Source organism: Oryctolagus cuniculus, chromosome 8 (assembly GCF_964237555.1).
Source record: "Oryctolagus cuniculus chromosome 8, mOryCun1.1, whole genome shotgun sequence".
Taxonomy (NCBI): Eukaryota; Metazoa; Chordata; class Mammalia; order Lagomorpha; family Leporidae; genus Oryctolagus; species Oryctolagus cuniculus.
The window spans coordinates 113,331,499-113,350,758 of NC_091439.1; the positions used below are offsets into that span (position 1 = coordinate 113,331,499).

A 19,260-nucleotide genomic window follows, 5' to 3' on the forward strand; every position below is an offset into this window, starting at 1 on the left:
TCATGGAGATAAGCAATATTTCCAAAGTCTGGGCTGTTGGTGTCTAGTGGTTTAGTGTGGTACTTGTTTCTTTCTCCACACTGAAAAAGGCTTATTGTAGTGCTGTGTAGCAATCAAGCAAAGCAGCCTTAGAGTTTATTATCTGCACAGCTCTGCAGATTTTATTTCTTTGAAAGGTAGAGCTACAGAGAGGGAGGGAGAGAAAGAAAAGAGAGAGAGTGATCTTCCATCTGTTGGTTCATTCTCCAAATGGCCACAATGGCCTTGGCTGAACCATGCCCAAGCCAGGAGCCAGGAGCTTCATCTGGGTCTCCAACATGGGTGCAAGGGCCAAAGCACTTGGGACATCCAACAATTCCCCACCCCTCCCTCCGGCACATTAGCAGGGAGCTGGATTAGAAGTGGAGCAGCTGGGGCTAGAACCAGCACCCATATGGGTTGCCGGCATCACTGGTGGTGGTTTAACCTGTTATGCTACATCCGTCCCAGTTCTGCAGATTTCTACACCAAACTCCATGCCCACTCCCTGATGTCTGCTGCCCTCCCCACCTTGGAGCCATCCCTGCAGAAAACAATAGTGTCTAGGATTGTCCAGTCATCTGAGGCCCTTCCCTCTAACCAGGATGAGGACAAAGGAGATGGGAGAGATTCTCTTGCTGTGTCTCCCTACCCCCCATCTCCACCCCGCCCCTTCTGTTTATGTGAAAACAGCAGGAACATAAATTACAGGGCCCTACAGTTGCTGCTGATACTTGTGCAAGTGCTATGTGTTGACATTTTTGTGAAAACATCCCTGTCTACATGATTTTGATGATAAGTTGGTTCCTGTTTATACCGGTGCAAAATATTTTGTCCAGAGTAGGCATCTGAGTGCACAGATCAAACAGCACAACACAAGCTTCTGCAGAATGGAATTCTTCATCAGGAAAACTTTCCACGATGGTAAATCAACAACCCTAGCCCATGACAATTTTTATTTTTTCCTTTGCATGCTTCCAGGATTCACCTTAAAGGACTTACGGGGACAGCCGGCAAAATAAGCAGCATCAGCCAACCAGGAAATGATTTTAGCACAAAGGATGCAGACAATGACAAATGCATTTGCAAATGTTCACAAATGCTAACAGGAGGTAGGGATGACTTTTTTGTCTTCCTATTTGTATTGGCAAGGAACAGCTTCATGGAGGGGGAGGTGGACATGGACTTCCAGTTGTGACTGGTGACAGGGTCCAACATTCACATAGGTGAGCGTGTTCTTCGCTCTCAAGATGCGATGTGTGCCATGGAGCTGGAATCCTCAGCAGGAGACTGTCTCCGCAGGACCAGTCTGGCCAGGGACCCAGACACGCAGTGGGCTCTCCTGAGTCTGTGCCTGCTGAGGAAGACTTGATTCCACCCTGCTTTATAAAAAAATTCAAAATGGCAACCAGAAGGATGACAAAGATGCATTACTACAGCAATATTTCCAATTAACAGAGTAACGCTCAAGCAAGGGATTTGCCTTTTAAGGATTACTGATAACACAGCAAATGAGCATAACTACAGAGGCACAAACCAACCACACTGCTTTTCTGATCCATCAAATGAAAGCAAGTTACTGTCCATTTTTAAGTTAAGGTCTCTCTTGTTTTCCAGCATCAGTGTCAGATTGCTTTAAAAATGAAAATGGAAACTATTCCCTAAAGTAAAAGACTGTTACAGCAGTGTCTTTAGATGGCTGACACAGTATTCAGAGTTCAGGGGTATCAGCCAGCTGATACTTATTTGTCTGATTTTTGGAAGTTTAGAAATTGAGTAACAGAAAGCAAAAAGTAGTGAATGACACAAGACGTCTGGCAAGCCCTGTGAAGTTAGTTCTTAAAAATATCAGGAGATGTAAAGCAGCAACAGACATTCTACCATGAGCGTGGACAGGAATTGGCAGGGTTTGAATTGGGGAGCACACAAACTGAACGCTCACCCAGGAAAACCAAAGGTAGCGGCTTACAGCCAAAATATTTTACAAATATCAGCTACTGAGTAGACACTAAAGATCTAACCTTACAGTGTATTTCTACTCCAGGTAAGAACCATTTGTAATAAAAAAAAGGAGGATTTATTTATGAAAATAATATGGAATTCACTAATTTTCATGTCTTTAAAGTGGAGGGAACTGGGCTCCATCAAAAAATACTACAGTTTCTGAAATGATAAGAGGTAATTTCAAAAACTTCATGAAAAAATAGAATTAAAACATAAGTTCATTCTGGTACAAAAGTTGTTTTTGAAGTCCATGCATGATTTTTTTTCATAGTAGGCATTGTCTATGAAATTTCTGAAGTACCCTTATCTACACAAATCTTCCCTGTTACAACTATTTCAAGGAGAGAAAGCTATCACAGTGACTTTTATAAAAAGCTGCTTGCTGTCCTCAACTTAATATAGGCATCCTTTTTAAAGCCAACCAAAGGGAGGAGGAATGGGCTGGGGGCGCCAGACATTCACAATGTTTTCCAAGCCTGGTGGTTTGCAGACCACCCCGATGTTGTGAGCTACTCAGGAGAGCAGAACGACATTAATAACCAAGGGAACAATGTATTTATTTACTCAAATCAAGATTTAGGGGCTGAGAATGGAACTAAAAATGAGACTTGGGGAGAGGAAACACAGCCCAAGAGGGAAAGCAAAATGGTCTCGACTGTAAAGAGGCCAAGTTCCTAGCACTGAACTGGACCAGGAACGAAATGGGCTGACGAGCAGCTAGTGTTTTGCATGGACAGTGAGTTCTCAAGATAGGTCACACAACAGGCTCCAAAGAGAGCAGAGCTAAGGCTCAGGATAATCCTGTACCACACATCCGAACCTCAGCACATTTACATCAACCGGCATCACACAAGTCACAGGACGCTCACTGTCGGCAAAGAACGGAGGCACCCAAGCAAAATAACACACGCTCCACGGTGCAAGCATTTTATATGTATTTTTAAAGTCGGATGAGGCAGAAGCTGCCCTGCCAAGACCATTCCTTATTTGCCACTGGGGAAGAGGTTCCTTCTCTTTATTTTACTACAGTGATCTCAATAATGATTGTGTTACTGTTTTCAGTATCTTAAAAATCGCTATCAGTGTTGACGGGTAGGATGTTGTCCCTTCAATACAGGGTTTGTGAGACTTATTCAGACTGACACATGCAGTCCAGACGGGTCACTGCTTTCTCTCGAAAGCCTGGCCCTGGCAGGCTCCTGTCTGTAGGCTCTGCTTGGGGATGAAGGTGTGGATAGGGCTGCACCCTCATTCAGTTGTGCAGGTACTCTCTGTGGTTTTACCTACAGTTTAACAAGCTCTCTACTGCTTTCCATTTAACTCCTCTGAGCACTTAACATCTTGGGTTATCGTTCAACTTTCAAAGCAACTCCTGGTACAGGGGAGCTTGAGTTGGCCGAGTCCCCAGGAGTATGGTCCAGAGTCCTTCAGTGGTTCTAGGTTTTGCTCATCCAAACTTCCCATTGTGTGGGGCATCACCAAATCAGGATTAAGAGGAGGCATGCCTAGAAAATAGGTCTTTCCACAAAGCTCAAGCAAAAAGGAGCCAGCAAGCTTGTGGCAGCACTGGCCAAGACAGCACTCCGGCTGCATGGGAGCAGAGTTGGAAAGCCACACTTCTGCCAATGCAGTGCCTTCTACACACACGACGATTTGCATACACCTACTTTAAATGCACGGGATGTGACTATGGTGCAGCTGAGTATTACTGCCTCCACGGTCAGAGCTGTCCTTACCTAGTTCCTAATTCCAACTGTGTTTTACTTTTCACAGGCTGGTGGTTTGATGCATGTGGTCCTTCCAACTTGAACGGAATGTACTATCCACAAAGGCAGAACACAAATAAGTTCAATGGTATTAAGTGGTACTACTGGAAAGGGTCAGGCTACTCGCTCAAGGCCACAACCATGATGATCCGACCAGCAGACTTCTAAATGCCCGTGCACACCCAGGAAGACCGTGCTGTACACTTCCGGATCCACCCCAAAGCACTGCAAGGCACCGCTGTACGCTGTCTCCTCAGCCGCCTGGACAGCACTCCCGGAGCCTGTGGGACTCCTGTCCTCAGACCAGCGCCCGTGAACTTTGTCACTTAATGAACCAAAGCAAAACTCAAAACAGGCCATGATCTGGCGTGGTGATGTAGTGGACACCTAGGAGAAGATGAGCTCAAGGTTGAGAGACTGACAATTCACAGACTCTGCTGTCACAACCAAGAATGCTATGTGCGAGTTTATCAGTAAATAACTGGAAAACAGAACACTTATGTTGTATAGTACAGATAATCTTGGAACTGCATTCTTGTAAGCACTGTTTATAGACTGTGTAAATATCCTTATGTCCTGAATTCAGCATCACTATCACAATTAAAAGGAAGGAAATATCCTCTAAGCCATAAAAATATACTATATATTCAGGGAGAATACAGCAGTGGTTATTAGCCGTTTAATATTTGGAAAAGCATAGTTAGTGCACTTTTGCTCCTCCTTTTAGGTGCTTCAAATTTTCATTTTGAAAGCTGCGTATTTACACATATTTTGAAAGCTTAGTTTTAAGTTAATGCTCAAATACATATTTCAAGTTCATAAAAGGTGAAAATTTCCAGGATCTCTGATAACGCCTATAGAAATGTGTACCATTTTAGTTTATATGAAGATTGTACTATTTTTTTCTGCCTGGCTGTTAAATATGAAAGTGTTTTTAGTAATTAAATATAACTTATTAGGTGAGAAAATTATGTTTAACTTTGACAGTTATATTTACAATTTTGTAATTCTGTTATGAAACAACTGGTTGTGCCGCATAAGGAAAAGTTTGATTTTATTGATAAAAAAAATTATACATTTAATTCCCTGAAAGAGACTGTATTATGTTTTCCTAATCCAATACAGAGACCTATGTTCTCTTCTAGTAAGATGTGCTTTAGAAAACTAAGTTAGCATTAATTTGTGTTTGAGGAAAAACAAATGTCTATTCAAGACACTTACAAAGCTATACTTCTCAAGAACCACCCCTAAATTTATTTAAGGAAAAAAATAATTTGCACTACTAAGACGTTTTTACATCTGTCAGCAAACTCAAAAGGAAAAGCAAATGTTTTGGAGAGTTTTGGATGCAAAAACAAAACCTGATGTTCAGAACATGTTCAAATGTTTAGAGAGCATTTTGAGAAACACGGCTTCACTCTCAGGACCCCCGAACCCTACACTTCTAGAATTTTACCTTCTTCTAAAGTTTTTAAGAGTACAATTAATGCTAATGAACACCTGTGCAAAACTTTCTAATTTGCAAACAATTCCTCACATGTCTGTCTTTGAGTCAAGTGATGAGAAGTTGAGAGTCAAATCTGTAACCAGAATTCACTGCAGGTCTCCCTCACCTTCCACTGTTCTATTACTTTGCCTGTAAGCCATTTTTCCTCTGTAATTCACATTACCCTTTCATTCCCCTCAGACATGGTTGGACGAGTTCCTTGTGTTCTGAGTCAATCTGTGGACACTGGCAAAGACCAGGTGCTGTTCCATTTCCACCATTTTGCACTTTCCCGGCAACTATTTAATTAAGCAAAGAACTTCTTATTTTAGAACTATTTCTAAATTTGAGAGAGTTATAAACTCATTAGAGGCATCATGGCACAGCATCAAGTTAAACATTTCTGATAACAAGAAATTTTCACAGCTTCAAAAGACCTCATCGAGTTTGCGGTATCTCAGTGACCACAATGACAGATACTGAGGTTGGGGAAAGACAGCATGGAGAAAAGTGGCAACAACATACTTATTTATGACAACTCCAACACAGACAGGTAGAGTGAATTTCAAAGGCAAACCCGATTCTATTATTCAGAGTTAAATATAATCTCATATGACCACAGAGAATGGACAGAAATTATGTTTTTACTTTACACTTCAATTCCTTTACACAGTGTTTCAAACACACACTCTTCCTGGGAGAAATTTTTTTTCTCCCTAAGAAAATATTTACAAAGTTGAAAGGAAATCACAACAGTAATCTTAAAAATCAAAAGAGAAACCATCCAACAACCGAGATAACGACAGTGAACAGAGCACAGAATTCAACATTTTTTGTGTTATGGTTGACAGCTCTTCAAACAACCAAGCAGCAAGGAGACTGGCTGAGGTAAAAGTCACCACTTACCTTTAAGGTATGAACCTTCTCAAAGAATAACCCCCATCACAAGCCAGTTAACATTTTTGAAATTAAAAACCAACTTCGGCAAATTCTTGCTTCTAAACAAATCTTAAAACTTACACACTAAATTATTACTGAATCCTGTAGAAAATTAAGACCTGAAACTTTTCCATTAGGCATCTGAAGTATTTTAAAGTCCATAGTAAAGCTGAAGTGGAGTTTAGGAAAAACATCAAAATAAAAGACAACATCATGATGCTAGCAACTCACGATTTTATACCCATTAGTTCTATCTACATCAACAGTAAAAGAATTAAATTTTGGACAGTAGGCAAGACACAATAGGCTTCCCAAGAATCTTATTTTTTTTTGTTTTGTTCTGTTTAGCGCCGCTAGGTGGAGGATTAGCCTATTGAGCCGCGGCGCTGGCCCCAAGAATCTTATTTTTTTCATGTTTGTTTTTCCTCAATCCTGAGGGCTCTCTTAATTAACATTTCTACTTTTTGCAGAGTATCCTCACAAGTAAACAGATAAAACATATTAAGTTCTGTCACATATGTCTTTTTGCTTAATGGCATTATTGCTCTTGACCTAAAAGGTCAATGTATCCCCAAAATTAAGATAATTTCCTGAGAATACCAATTGCATTTACATTCATAAAACATCTGACTTACAGGAGCTGCAGGGAAGTAGTTAGACAGTTCAAATGGCTCTTCGGAAATCCAGTGACCCAATTCCAAAGACCATAGTACCTACAAGTAATACAAGAAGAAGAGTAAGTTTAGGTCTCTTAGGCTATTGGTGGCAATAACCAAAAGTCACTTCTACGACAGAGTAGAAATAAACTCCCTAGCAGTTATAGACTATAGATTTGAAATAGATATGTTCTGAAAAAAACAAAATGCTTTCAGAATCTTTATGTTGCATAAGTGTTACAAATATTAACAAACAATCAGTTAAAAAGAAAGTCTCTGTGGCGCAGCGGGTTAACGCCCTGGACTGAAGCGCTGGCATCCCATATGGGTGTTGGTTCTAGTCCTGGCTGCTCCTCTTCCGATCCAGCTCTCTGCTGTGGCCTGGGATAGCAGTGGAGGATGGCCCAAGTACTTGGGCCCCTGCATCCACATGGGAGACCTGGAAGAAACTCCTGGCTCCTGGCTTTGGATCAGGATCGGTGCAGCTCCGGCCATTGCAGCCATCTGGGGAGTGAATCAATGGATGGAAGACCTCTCCCTCACTCTTTCTGTCTCTACCTCTCTCTGTAACTCTTTCAAATAAATAAAAAATAAATCTTTAAAAAAATAATAAAAAAATAAAAAGAAAGTCTCACTGAGACCAGAAATCTGGGTCATTATCCTATTGAGGCCAAATATTTAAACATTAACCTGTTTTTAAAAATACGAAATACCATATTTTTTAAGTTCCAAGTTTCCAATTTATGTAATTATTTATAAACCAGCCTCTGTATATATTACAGGATTTTCATAGTTCAAAAAAATTAGGAGACTGAATACGAGACTAAACTCAAAAACCAATCACTCTGGCTTCTGAGTTTACTTCTAGAAGGGGCTAAATATTCTCAGAAGTCCTTAGCGACACACTTGGAAATCATTCTGAGTCTGGAAGAGTTCAAATGTTTCATAAACAAATTTATATCTTCCTTATATCATGATCTTATGATTATCTGAATCCATGCATTTTTAAATGACCAATACTTTCAATTTTAAGTCAACAATGTTTGAGATTCTGCAATCATCTCTCTTTGACCAAACTCCGAGAAAAGCCACGTTTCCACACACCAGAATTTCATAGCTGAAATAACCAAACAGAACATACTTATGCTCACAAGCATACTTGTGTTTAGTTTTTACCTGCATTTTCATTTCTTACATTCAGCGAATTTGTAAACTTTTCCCTAGAGTTGCTACCAAAAGCTGAGGCTCTTCTTGCTGAATGACCAGAAAGGAGACTTAAGTCTTCCTTTTTGGTAGTTTCTAAGACGTGTCCGTCTTAAACATTTCCCTCTGTATTAAAGCCAATGCTTGTTTAATAAGAGATAACAGTGTTTTTTAAATTTTTCCCCAAAAAGAAGTGGGCATGATAGTTGGATAAGTACAGAACAGGATGCGGAAGCTGAATGATGACTTTCAGCACTAGCAAGTGTGGGGAGCAGCTCGGACTAGACTGTTACTAGAATTAAGACTTATTCTATGCATCTGCTCTCCCACAATATGGCGCTGGGAGAGGAGGAAACAGCTTCTACACAGCTGCCTCCAGTTCAACCAATAAGCAGCAGGACCTGCTCCTGATTGGAGGAGAGCAGTGTACTCAGTGTGTGGGTAGCAGAGTTGGGATTGGCGGAAGAGGACTATAAAGGAGGAGAGAGACGGCATGCACCAGGAACATCTAAGAGGAACACCTGAGGAACACCTGAGCAGCCCCCGAGAGAGCCGGCCGGCGGTGTGCCGCTCCCCTGCGGAAGTGGGGAAAGTGGCAGGGGGAACCGCCCTTCCACGGAGGTGGAAGGGTCGGTAGCCAACCTGGGAAGAACCAGCAGCAAACCCGGGGAGGGCCGAGCAGACAAAAGAACAGTGCAGGGTCCTGTGTCGCTCCTCCACGAAGATGGGGAGCGACAACAAGGTTCATACTTTAAACATATATATTGATTTATTCAACAACTATATTATAGTTCTACTCATTCCCTGAGAATCTCTGAACAACTTGGTCAGGGCTCACCACAAATGAAAACTGGACCCAAGTCCTTGAACCACAGCTCCAGACCTAAAGATCCACCCTCTGGTAGGAGCACAAAGGTGAGCCACAAATGATGCTGTCACTTGATTAGCACTGTGGGAACCTGCAGCAGGAAGCAAACAAACCCAACCCAGGAGAATCTAGGGAAGCGCCATAGATGAGCTGCCACTTCAGGCTGGTCTGGAAGGAGGAGTTAAAGTTTATTAGGCAAAGAGGGAGAATCTAGGAAGGGGAGGGGATACTGTCTGGCTAAAGAAGAGGGTGCTTTGGAAAGTGGTAAAACAACAGCGTTGGTTGGCTGTTGCCGTCCTGGTGTGTTAAGGGCCTTGAGCACAAGGTAGAGGCATTGCGCATGACTGATGGAGGCAAAGCCAAGTAAGACAAGAAAAATGGCTCTGAGGGCACTGGGCTCAAGAGGATATAACAGGCATGGAGAGCAATGCAGGGAAATCTGTCTTCATCAGAGAGAGGGGAAACACCAGGTTTTGCTCTCAAGGCGCCCTGCTCCACATAATTGCTTAATCTTCAATAAGATCTCTGTGTACAAAAGCATTTTGTCACTTAAGTCTCTTTTTGTTTTCCCATAATTATTGTTGCCTGAATAATATCACAAAAACAAATAAACCTATCTTAGTAAGTTCAGTGGAAGAAGGTGTTAGCAAATTGTTAACTCTACATGGAAGTCATATTTCTATAAGGGTGGTTAAGAAGAGTTAAGTAACCAAGAACCCTACTTTTACTAGGCATTGTATCTTATCATTTAGAGATATACTATTGATATGTGGGGTTCTCTGGATACTCCTCTCATTATCCCAGGAAATGGCAGAAAGTTTCAAATTCAGGTTCATTTCAGGCACTGTACCACTGAGGGAAGCCAAGGAACCAGTCTTAAAAACGTGTGTGGTGTGGGGGTCCAAATTTAATGCACATTAAAATGTCAACTGCATTTAAATAACCTCAAAGAGAAAACCTATATTCTCTGGATTTCATCCTTTCTGTGCCATGAAAACAAAACCACAAGACAGCTGCAGAATTTTGATAAGAAACTTTAGTAAACTTAACTTACATAGGCATCCCAGGAATTAACATAATACAGAGCTACCAGAAAACACTATTTGATTCAACTAAGATCATCAAATCAGAAACAAAGTGTAAATTTTTTTTTTTTTTTTTGTACATTCATTAGCCAGACTTAAACTTCATTGTTGGTTTGCTGCTCAAACAGGGATAATCTACTTTGGAAGATCCAGGTAGAACCGAGTGTGTGGACTTAAATTGTTGTCTCAACACACTTCCTGTAAAACATCTGACAAATCATAAATAATTAAGCTAAATAAAGCAAGGAACAGGGCTGCGAATATGTGGAGAGCCAATTCTACACAGATCACCCTTACAAGGAGGGCAGAGAGCTATTGCAGCATCAACTGCAATAGAAACCTAGAAACCCAGCACCTTACACGTTGAAAATGGAATTTTTGATATTTTTAAGTTTTTGTTTGCAAAACCCAAACCTCCTTGATGAATCCAATAGGAACCATCCATTTGCTTTACTATTAAATTAACAGCCAGGAAAGCACAGCAAGCAGGTGTGGGCTCATACTGACACATCACCCAAAGACCACAGCTCACATCAGGGGTTGTTCTGTTCCGCTTTTGCAAGTGTAAAGGTACTGGGATCTAGAAGGTGTGGGTCAGTGGCCATGACGCCTTTCTTAGCTGTTTCAACTTCTTATTCCCCATAGCTTATTTTGAAAATTCAGAAAGATCAAAAGGATCATTAAAAGCCACTTTCTCTACCAGGGCCAATCAAATGAACTTTTTTTTAACATTCTCCTGATTTCTTAATTGGTTAAGAAATTTTCTAAAGCTAAGAATAACTTATTTCGTTAGCAAAAACACTAAACCAGGTAAACATCCTTTACCTCAACTTTGCAAAAAAAAAAAAAAAAGGAGGAAAATGAAATAGAATTACATTGATGTACAAGTGATGAGAAAGTTTAGGCTTAGAGGAAAAAAAGCAAGCTATCAGAGGTATTTCAGGTTGGACTTGAAAAATGTAGGACCCCATCTATTTGTTTTTTAAAGACTTACTTATTTATTTGAAAAGCAGCAGACTGACTGAGAAAGGGGGAAAGAGAGAAAAACAAAAATTTTTCCATCTGCTGGTTCAATCCCCAAATGGCCACAAAGGTCAGGGCTGAGCCAAGCTAAAGCTGGGAGCCAGGAGCTTCATCCAGATCTCTTACATGGGTGGCAGGGATCCAAGTATTTGGGCCCTCTGCTGCTGCTTTCCCAGGCAAATTAGTGGGGATCTGGATCAGAAGCAGAACAGCTGGGACTCGAACCAGTGCTCTTAAGGGATGCAGCTGTCTCAGGCCACAGGTTAACCCACCACGCCACAACACTATTACAGTGGCCTCATTTAATGATTCACTACTGGATGAAAAATACAACTGCAACATGAAACTGATTTAACTCACTCGAAGGCATCACTGACTGTGTTGAAAACACTTAATAAATTCAGTTTTTGATAAGCAAAATTAATATTATATTAAATTTACACCAAATTTGTAAATAGGCCAGCCTAATCAGTCATTGTTGCTATTGCGCCTGTCTGTAGGGATGTTAGCTGCCACACGGTTACTCCAACTGCAGTAGCGGCACTAACACTTGTGGGAGCATGCTTAGTAATAGACAGAGGGGATCACTGTTGGGGCAAAACTCAACAAGATCCTTGGCATACAAAAGGTTACATAAAATGCCAGGAAACTAATTAAACACCAAATCCGACAAAGAGAAATTGTGCCCCAGACTCAGCACAGGGGAATCCTGTTCACTTCAAACCGTTCAAAAGTCTACTTTATTTTCTCCTCGATAAAATAGATATATTTCTACTTTCTACTTCCATCATTGAAAAGTAATCAACTTCTTTGTCACTGTTGGCCCTATCCTTCCCCCACTAACTGGAATAAAAATTTTGGTTGTAACAATTTGTGGAAGGTATAAAAACACATTGAGTACTTGCAAATTTCTTCATTATTACAAGAGCAAGAAAAGTAATAATTATTTATTTTTTAACCACTTTAAGCTAAAAAATTATCTCCCTGCTTATGTGCCTTGGAAAGCAATGGAGGATGATAGCTCAAGTCCTGTGGGAGACCCAGCAGAAGCTCCTGGCTCTTGGCTTTGGCTTGGCCCAGCAATGGCCTTTATAGCCACCTGAGGAGTGAACCAGCAGATGGAAAATGTCTCTCTGTTTCTCTCTATATAAATCTGCCTTCCAAATAAATTAATAAAATGTCAAAAAAATTCCTCACTAAATTTTAGAGATTCTTTGTTGTAAGAGTAACTGATTTTCTCAAACAACAACAAAGAATTTGCCAGCATGCATGTTGTTTGTTTCTCTCAAGAGAAGGAATAATAATATTTGCGATTCTCTCCCCCAAATAGATGGTAAAATGCATTGGTAAAAAGCACAGAATCCAGAGCCAGCATTGTGGCGTAGTGGGTTAAGCCACCGCCTGCGACACCAGGATCCCATAGGGGCATTGGTTTGAGTCCTTGGCTGCTCCACTTCCAACCCAGCTCCCTGCTAAAGGCCTGGGAAAGCAATGGAGGATGGTCCAAGTGCATGGGCTCCTGCACCCAAGTGGAGACCCAGATGAAGTTCCTGCTTCCTGGATTCGGCCTGGCACAGTCTCGGCCATTTGGGGAGTGATCTAGCAATGAAACAGCTCTCTCTGTTTCTCTCTCTGTCTCTGTGACTCTGCCTTTTAAATAAATGAAAAATAAATCTTTAAAAATAAATAAATAGAAGCACAGAATACAGGCAACAGGGCTAGAGTCAATCTGCATCTCAGAGTTTAACAAAAGCAAGTTACTGAAATTTTCTGCTGTGTGGATACACTATACATCATTTATACACTAATGTGGAACAGCGGGACAACGCGGCAGTGAAGTTGTTTCCAGGCTACATCAAACTCTGGGAGCAAACAACTGGGGATGTCACTGTTACAGTTTTTAATAAGAAAATAATGGGGCACATATGTCCCAAGCACTTTGGAGCCAGAAAACACAGGAGGTCTGGCCTTCTGAAGAAACCAGCTCCAACTGGCAATGTTTCAAGGCAATAATATTTGTTCCAAAATAAGCCATTCCTCTGCATTTCCAACACATCTCATAACATCAAGAAATGCTTCCTACAATTCCATAAAATCCCTTTAAAAAATGCAAACCTATTTAGTAGACGTAATGACTGTACCAATGAAGCAGGTTCCCATACGACATCTATATATGGAGGTGAAATGCTAACGTACAATGTACTACTTCAGGATAGACGATTCAGTGTCACACAGCACATCTGCCATTCTGCACAACCACCACCTCTATCTAGTTTCAACACCTGCTCATCACCTCAGGAAAACAACCTGAACCCATGAAGTAGTCACTGCCTTTCTCCCTCTGCTCCATCCCCTGGTGGTCTGCTCTCTGGGGATTTGCCTCTTCTGGGTGCAGCATTAGAAAAGAATTAGACAACAGGTGTCCTTTTGGGTCTGCTTCTTTCACTTGGTCACTTGTCATGTTTTCCAAATTTTTTTTAAAAATGTATTTAATTTCACTTCACTAGAAAGGCAAAGAGACAGAGAAATCTTTAAGCACTGGTTAACTCTCCAAATGCTTATAACCAGCCAGGGCTGCGCCAGGCTGAAGCCAGGAGCCAGGAATCCAATCTGAGTCTCCCACATGAGTAGCAGGAACCCAAGTTCGTGAGTCATTACTTGATGCCTCCCAGGGCGCACATTAGCAGGAAGCTGGGATGGCATTTGAGTTGTGCCTCAAACTAGCCACTCTGCTATGGGACATGGTGTTCCAGGTGACGTCTTAAGCTAAGCCAAACGCTACCCCTAGCATTACATATAAGGTTTGTGTAAGTTATGATTTTCATCAAGATAAATGATACACATCAGAAAATGGCTGTTGAATACTGCTAGTATTTAATATTCACTAAGTGCTCACTGGGCCATTTACTTGGATGATTCTTACATCATGTCACAGATACAGCTCTGAGGCTCAGAGGGAGTTTCACTGTTTTTCCCAAGGGCACACAGATGGGTGAGGCCAAGTGAGCTGTAAAATCCAATACCTTGGCTGGTGCAGCGGCTCAATAGGCTAATCCTCCGCCTAGCGGCACCGGCACACCGGGTTCTAGTCCCGCTTGGGGCACCAGATTCTGTCCCAGTTGCCCCTCTTCCAGGCCAGCTCTCTGCTGTGGCCCGGGAGTGCAGTGGAGGATGGCCCAAGTGCTTGGGCCCTGTACCCCATGGGAGACCAGAAGAAGCACCTGGCTCCGGGCTCCTGCCTTCAGATAGGCGCGGTGCGCTGGCCGCAGCACGCCGGGCACGGCAGCCATTGGAGGGTGAACCAACGGCAAAAGGAAGACCTTTCTCTCTGTCTCTCTCTCTCTCTCTCTCACTGTCCACTCTGCCTGTAAAAAAAAAAAAAAAAAAAAAAAAAATCCAATACCTCATCCCTGATCTTTCCAAAACAGAAGGTGGTATGTAACCCTGGAGTGATTACGCTGAATTCTGTGGCAATAACACATAAAAATGTTCTCTGGGCTATCTTTGGAAGTAGAGCCTAGAAAAAACACGGGCCATGGTTGAGGCAGTGTTTTTTCAAATTCAAATTCAAAACGCACCACTTTCAAGCCCCGTGACCAAAGGCAATTTTCCAGAGTGCTGAAGTCAGGGCTCCTACAAAGGACCGAGGTCTTGAGTAGCTGATTCGGGACCTGTCAATCACCTGGAGAAACATTATCACTAAGTGACCAATACCCCAATAGCCCCATCTCCACCTAAATATGTGGCTGGCTGGTCCCCTCCTCCTGATCCAACGCAGGTCATATGGCCAGTCACGTAACACCACCTGGCGGCTTGAGGCAAAAGAAGCAGTTCGGTGCCAGAGCAACCAATGAGATTTGGCTCTCACATGGTTTAATGGTCTAAAATATACTAGGGGCCGGGGCTGTGCTGCAGTAGGTGAGGCTGCCACCTGCAACACCAGCATCCCATATGGGCACTAGTTCAAAACCAGCTGCTCCACTTCCTAGCCAGCTCCCTGCTACGCCTGGGAGGACAGCGGAGGACGGCCCAAGTCCTTGGGCCCCTGCCATCCATGTGGGAGACCCAGAAGAAGCTCTTGGCTTTGGCCTGGCCCAGCCCTCCATTGTGGCTATTTGGAGAGTGAACCAGCAGGTGGAAGATCTCTCTCTCTTCTCTTTCTCTGTCTCTCTTTCTCTCCCTGTGGCTCTGCCTCTCAAATAAATAAATACAGCTTAAAAAAAGCACTACCCTTGCTGTCTCACTTTAAAACTGGCAGGAAACTAAGAATTTAACATAACCTATTTAACCACTACAGATCAAATAAGCAACAAAGTACTAAAAATAAGAACTCCTTTCCCTTTTGAAGACACTAGTTGGGGGAGGCCGAACTTGAGTTGGCCAGAGGAGAACGCGAATTGGCTAGAGAAAACCCAAGCTGCAGAGGAGGTGTGAATGCCCTCGTCAACCTCTTCTGGCCCCTGTACTCAGGTACTGAGGCTGCGTGCTCTCTGCTGGCGGCTTACCCCACCTTTTCCAGTTTCTGAAACTGAACATGGGCTACTCCCAGATTTTGAGCTCAAGTGCTCAATCACAGCCACTCTGTAAACACTGCTGAGCACTGACCAGCGTGACCTGCATTTCACCACTGTACTTAAATGTGGAGTCCAAACATCTTTATAAATAACATAAGCGCGCACTTGCCTTATCAAAATGAAAACAAAGAAATAAATATAACGAATTCCAATGAAACTAAAATAAATAGCAGAAACAGCACTTCACCGCCTGCAAACAAAGCAGAAATTGTTACCAACACACAACAAACCAAATATTATGGCTACTAAGGGTAACACTGCTAATGGTTCTTCTCTCCATGAATTTGAATTGTAAAGTGTCGTTTTTCTTAAAATGAATTTTTAATGAATTTCCATGAGGAAAACATTAACTACAAGGATACTTTTGTGATTTAGAATGTGTACCATGTTTTCACATTCTAAACTCCTCAGGGGGGAGTAATCTGTCCATCTTCTCATTTATCCACTCTCAGTTAATCCAAACACGTCTTTCTGTTTGTTTGCTACGTTGGAAAGTCTGGAGTCCACGTCCCGTGGCCCTGCCCACGACTGACCTAGCCACGGCCACCTGTCTAGAAACAGCCCCACCCTTGCTGCTTCCCTGGCTTTACTAGCCACTGACTCAAACCCCATTCGTCATGCAGTTAAATCTGTTTTTGCAACGTCTCTGTCGACCTCGTCAAATCCAGTGGTCACTCCTCCATCTCCTCCACTTCACCTCTCGGTGGGGCAGCACCCCCTACTTGACGCCATCCCCACGTTGACAGAATGCTGGGTTCCCTGGCACCCACAGGGCTCCTGCCCGCCCTTCCTCCTCCCTCACTTCTCAGCGTCGGCACAGCCTGGGCTTAGGCTAAACGGCCTTCTCTCCTTACTCCCGTCACTCCCAGGAACCATGGCTGAGAGTGCCATCCACCACAGTTCCCAGGGGCATGTTTACAGTCCAGACTTTCAGCATACACGTATAATTCAGATGGTGGCTCTCTCCACTTCAGTGTCCAGCAGGAGCCTCCAGCCCAACACACCTGAATCAGCACTGCCTGCTGTACCCCAGGCCCCGCACACACTGTTCCCTGACAGCCTCCCCATCCCAACAGATACAACCATGATCTACACTAAGTCACAGCCAGGAAATAACTAGGGTATGAGCCCCTGACTTTTCCATTTGACATTACTGAATGCCATCAGATCTTCCTAAAAAGCACATGAACCTGTCTTCTCCCCACCACTGCCCTGGTCATGACGGTGACTGTCCCTCACTTCAGGGGTCTTAGCTGCTTCTTGGTGGTCTCTCTGACCCTGCCCTTGCCCCACCACAGTCCCATCCCAAAGAGGCCAGAGAGACAAAAGCCTGCCAGACTCATATGAAAATACTCAGTGCTTCTGAAAGTCCAGAGCGTGACCGTTAGAGCAACGCTTGGTCCCTGACAGCCTCCCTTCCTCTGGCGCCTTGAGTCTCTCTGTTCCTCGCAAAGCCACACTGCAGGACCCAGACACTTGGTTTTCTGTGAAAGGCATATTAAGTAGATTCTGTCTGGGACCTTGACAAAATTAAGGACAAAATGGTCTATGTAAAGATAGGAAAATGATGATGGACCCCATTCACAACAAAGCCCGTGGCTGCATTCCAGGGTGATTTGCAGTTTCTCACTATCACTTTGATTCCACTCAAACTCCACCACAGTCATTCAGAGTTGGCGGTCACAGTCCTGTTGAACATCTTCCCCGAGTGTTCATGGAAGGCCATAACAAAGCCCTCCATCATGAGATAATGGAAGTGGGAAAACGCAGTGCCTTCCAGGTGGGAAGAGCACAGCCCAAGGTCCTGCCAGGGTGAACAGAGGGATGGTGGGGGAGGATGGAGGACTCCAGATAGAACAGCTGCTTCCAGTGCTGGCAGCAGGCAGTTCTGCAGAGAAAGAGTGTGGGCTCTGGTCAGTGACCTCAAGGGAAAGGAGCAGAGGACGCCCGTAGCTGTGAGACCCACTCAGAAACAGGACCTGTGATTTCAGCAACAACACTGTAGACATCAGGTGACCACGAGGGGCCTTAGGGCAACGGCATTAATGTTTCCATGGTGTTGCCATCACTACACAGAAGCTCTGTTGTCTCAGTGTTCTGCCCATCTGCAAAATATCGTGTCAGCATCAGTGAGCTCGTGGATGTGAAGGTGGGCTGTGGAAGGCAAAGTCCTTTCCCGCGTGTAATCAGTGGCAGAGTGAGTGAGTGGGATGAAGCCCCTGAAAGTTCAAAGACCCAAGCATGAGATCCCAGCTGGTCTGGTGAGGCCAGTGCTGGGAAACAGTGACAACCTCTGAGAGGGCATGGACACAGCTCAGAAACTCTGGCAGCAGACACGACACACCCCATACAATCTGACAGTCATTCCTCAGATGTGCTAAGAAATTAGTTAATCTGTCAACAAAAGGTTAAGAAAAAAGGATGGTGTTGTCGACGATGACTTTTTAGAAAAGGATTTATTTGTTTTCATAAAAGGCAGAGCTGGGGTGGGGGGACAGGGAGGGAAGTAGAGAGAAAAAGAGATCTTCCATTTGCTGGCTTACGCCCTACACCTGCTGCTGTTTACTCTTGGCCGCAACCAGTTCTCCCACACGGGTGGCAGGGACCCAATTACTTGGGCCACCTTCCGCTGCTTTCCCAGGCACATTAGCAAGGAGCTTGATGGGAACTGGAGCAGCCGGAACTTGAACTGGCACCCATATGGAACGCTGGCATAGCAGGTAAAGCCGACACCTGGCTTTACCTGCTATGCCACAACACGGCCCTGACAGTGTCTTTTGAATAGTGTTGAGAAAGCAGCGTGAAGCACTAACACAAGCCAGAGACAAGAATTCCAGGTCTGCTCCTGCCACTGTGTCGCTCCTCAGGACACAGTGTACCTTGCAGGAACCACATGTTTCATTCTAATCACAACACTGCATTCCACGCTCACCACCAACAACACACATCTTAGTCACTCCCTGCTTACTGAATTCTGTGTGAGCAAGCCAAGGCTGGATCACGATGTGTCACAAACACTGACTCATTATGTCTGATTTATGAAACACTTGGTTACTTGCTAAGAGCTAACCTCCCTGAACTTCTGGTGTAGGACTGATTTAGCTTTTAGACCCTACTCTCAAGATTTATTCATACACCATTCATAACCAACAATTTACAACCAGAATTCAGGCTGAATGGTTCCTCACTGCTCTGCCATGTCTTTGGAAGGAGGAAGGGGCAACACGGCGAAGGGATGGGAAACGGGGGAAGACAGGTCCCAGGACACTCCACTGGCCTTTTGGTGAGCACAACAGGGCTTAAAGGCAAAGCAGAAACGTAGCCGAATCATGAGAAGGCCAGAATCACCCAGTAACTGAGGAGGAGGAAGAAGAGATAAGACATCAAAAGACTCAAATAGCAAGACCTGAACGAAACAGAACAGCTTGAGTCTAAAGAGGCTTTCAGTCAAACTGATTCCTTTCTTTTTCGCTGTGTTCCTTCCCGCACTCCACGGATAGCAAACAGAGCCACTCCTGACACGGTGTTCTGGTTCTGTGTAGGTGCCAGACAGTTCAAGACAGTTCAGTCAGGAAGCGGGAAAACGCATCTCTTTCCTGAAAACAGCAGAGTGAACGCTGGAACCATGAGCTGCTGTA

General features: G+C 43.5%; 2 protein-coding genes across 19 annotated transcripts in view; one reads left to right on the forward strand and one right to left on the reverse strand.

Moving 5' to 3' along the window:
- The window catches only part of ANGPT2 (angiopoietin 2), a 58,577-nt gene extending 53,697 nt beyond the window's left edge, over window positions 1-4,880 (forward strand). For both annotated transcript variants that reach the window (XM_002720896.5, XM_008274180.4), the window contains exons 8-9: window positions 1,000-1,130; window positions 3,796-4,880. In XM_002720896.5, the coding sequence (XP_002720942.1) occupies window positions 1,000-1,130; window positions 3,796-3,956 (292 nt within the window). In that variant the 3' untranslated portion in view covers window positions 3,957-4,880. The remainder of the gene's footprint in view (window positions 1-999; window positions 1,131-3,795) is intronic.
- The window catches only part of MCPH1 (microcephalin 1), a 248,781-nt gene that overhangs the window by 128,821 nt on the left and 100,700 nt on the right, over window positions 1-19,260 (reverse strand). For 16 of the 17 annotated variants that reach the window (XR_011378483.1, XR_011378482.1, XR_011378485.1 and 13 more), the window contains one exon: window positions 6,849-6,926. Coding sequence is in view for 12 of the 17 variants with exons in the window: in XM_051832685.2 (XP_051688645.2) it covers window positions 6,849-6,926 (78 nt within the window). In the remaining 5 variants the exon portion in view is untranslated. Of the gene's footprint in view, window positions 1-1,124; window positions 1,401-6,848; window positions 6,927-19,260 lie in introns of those variants that run through there. The other variant, XM_070048126.1, reaches the window with a different exon arrangement.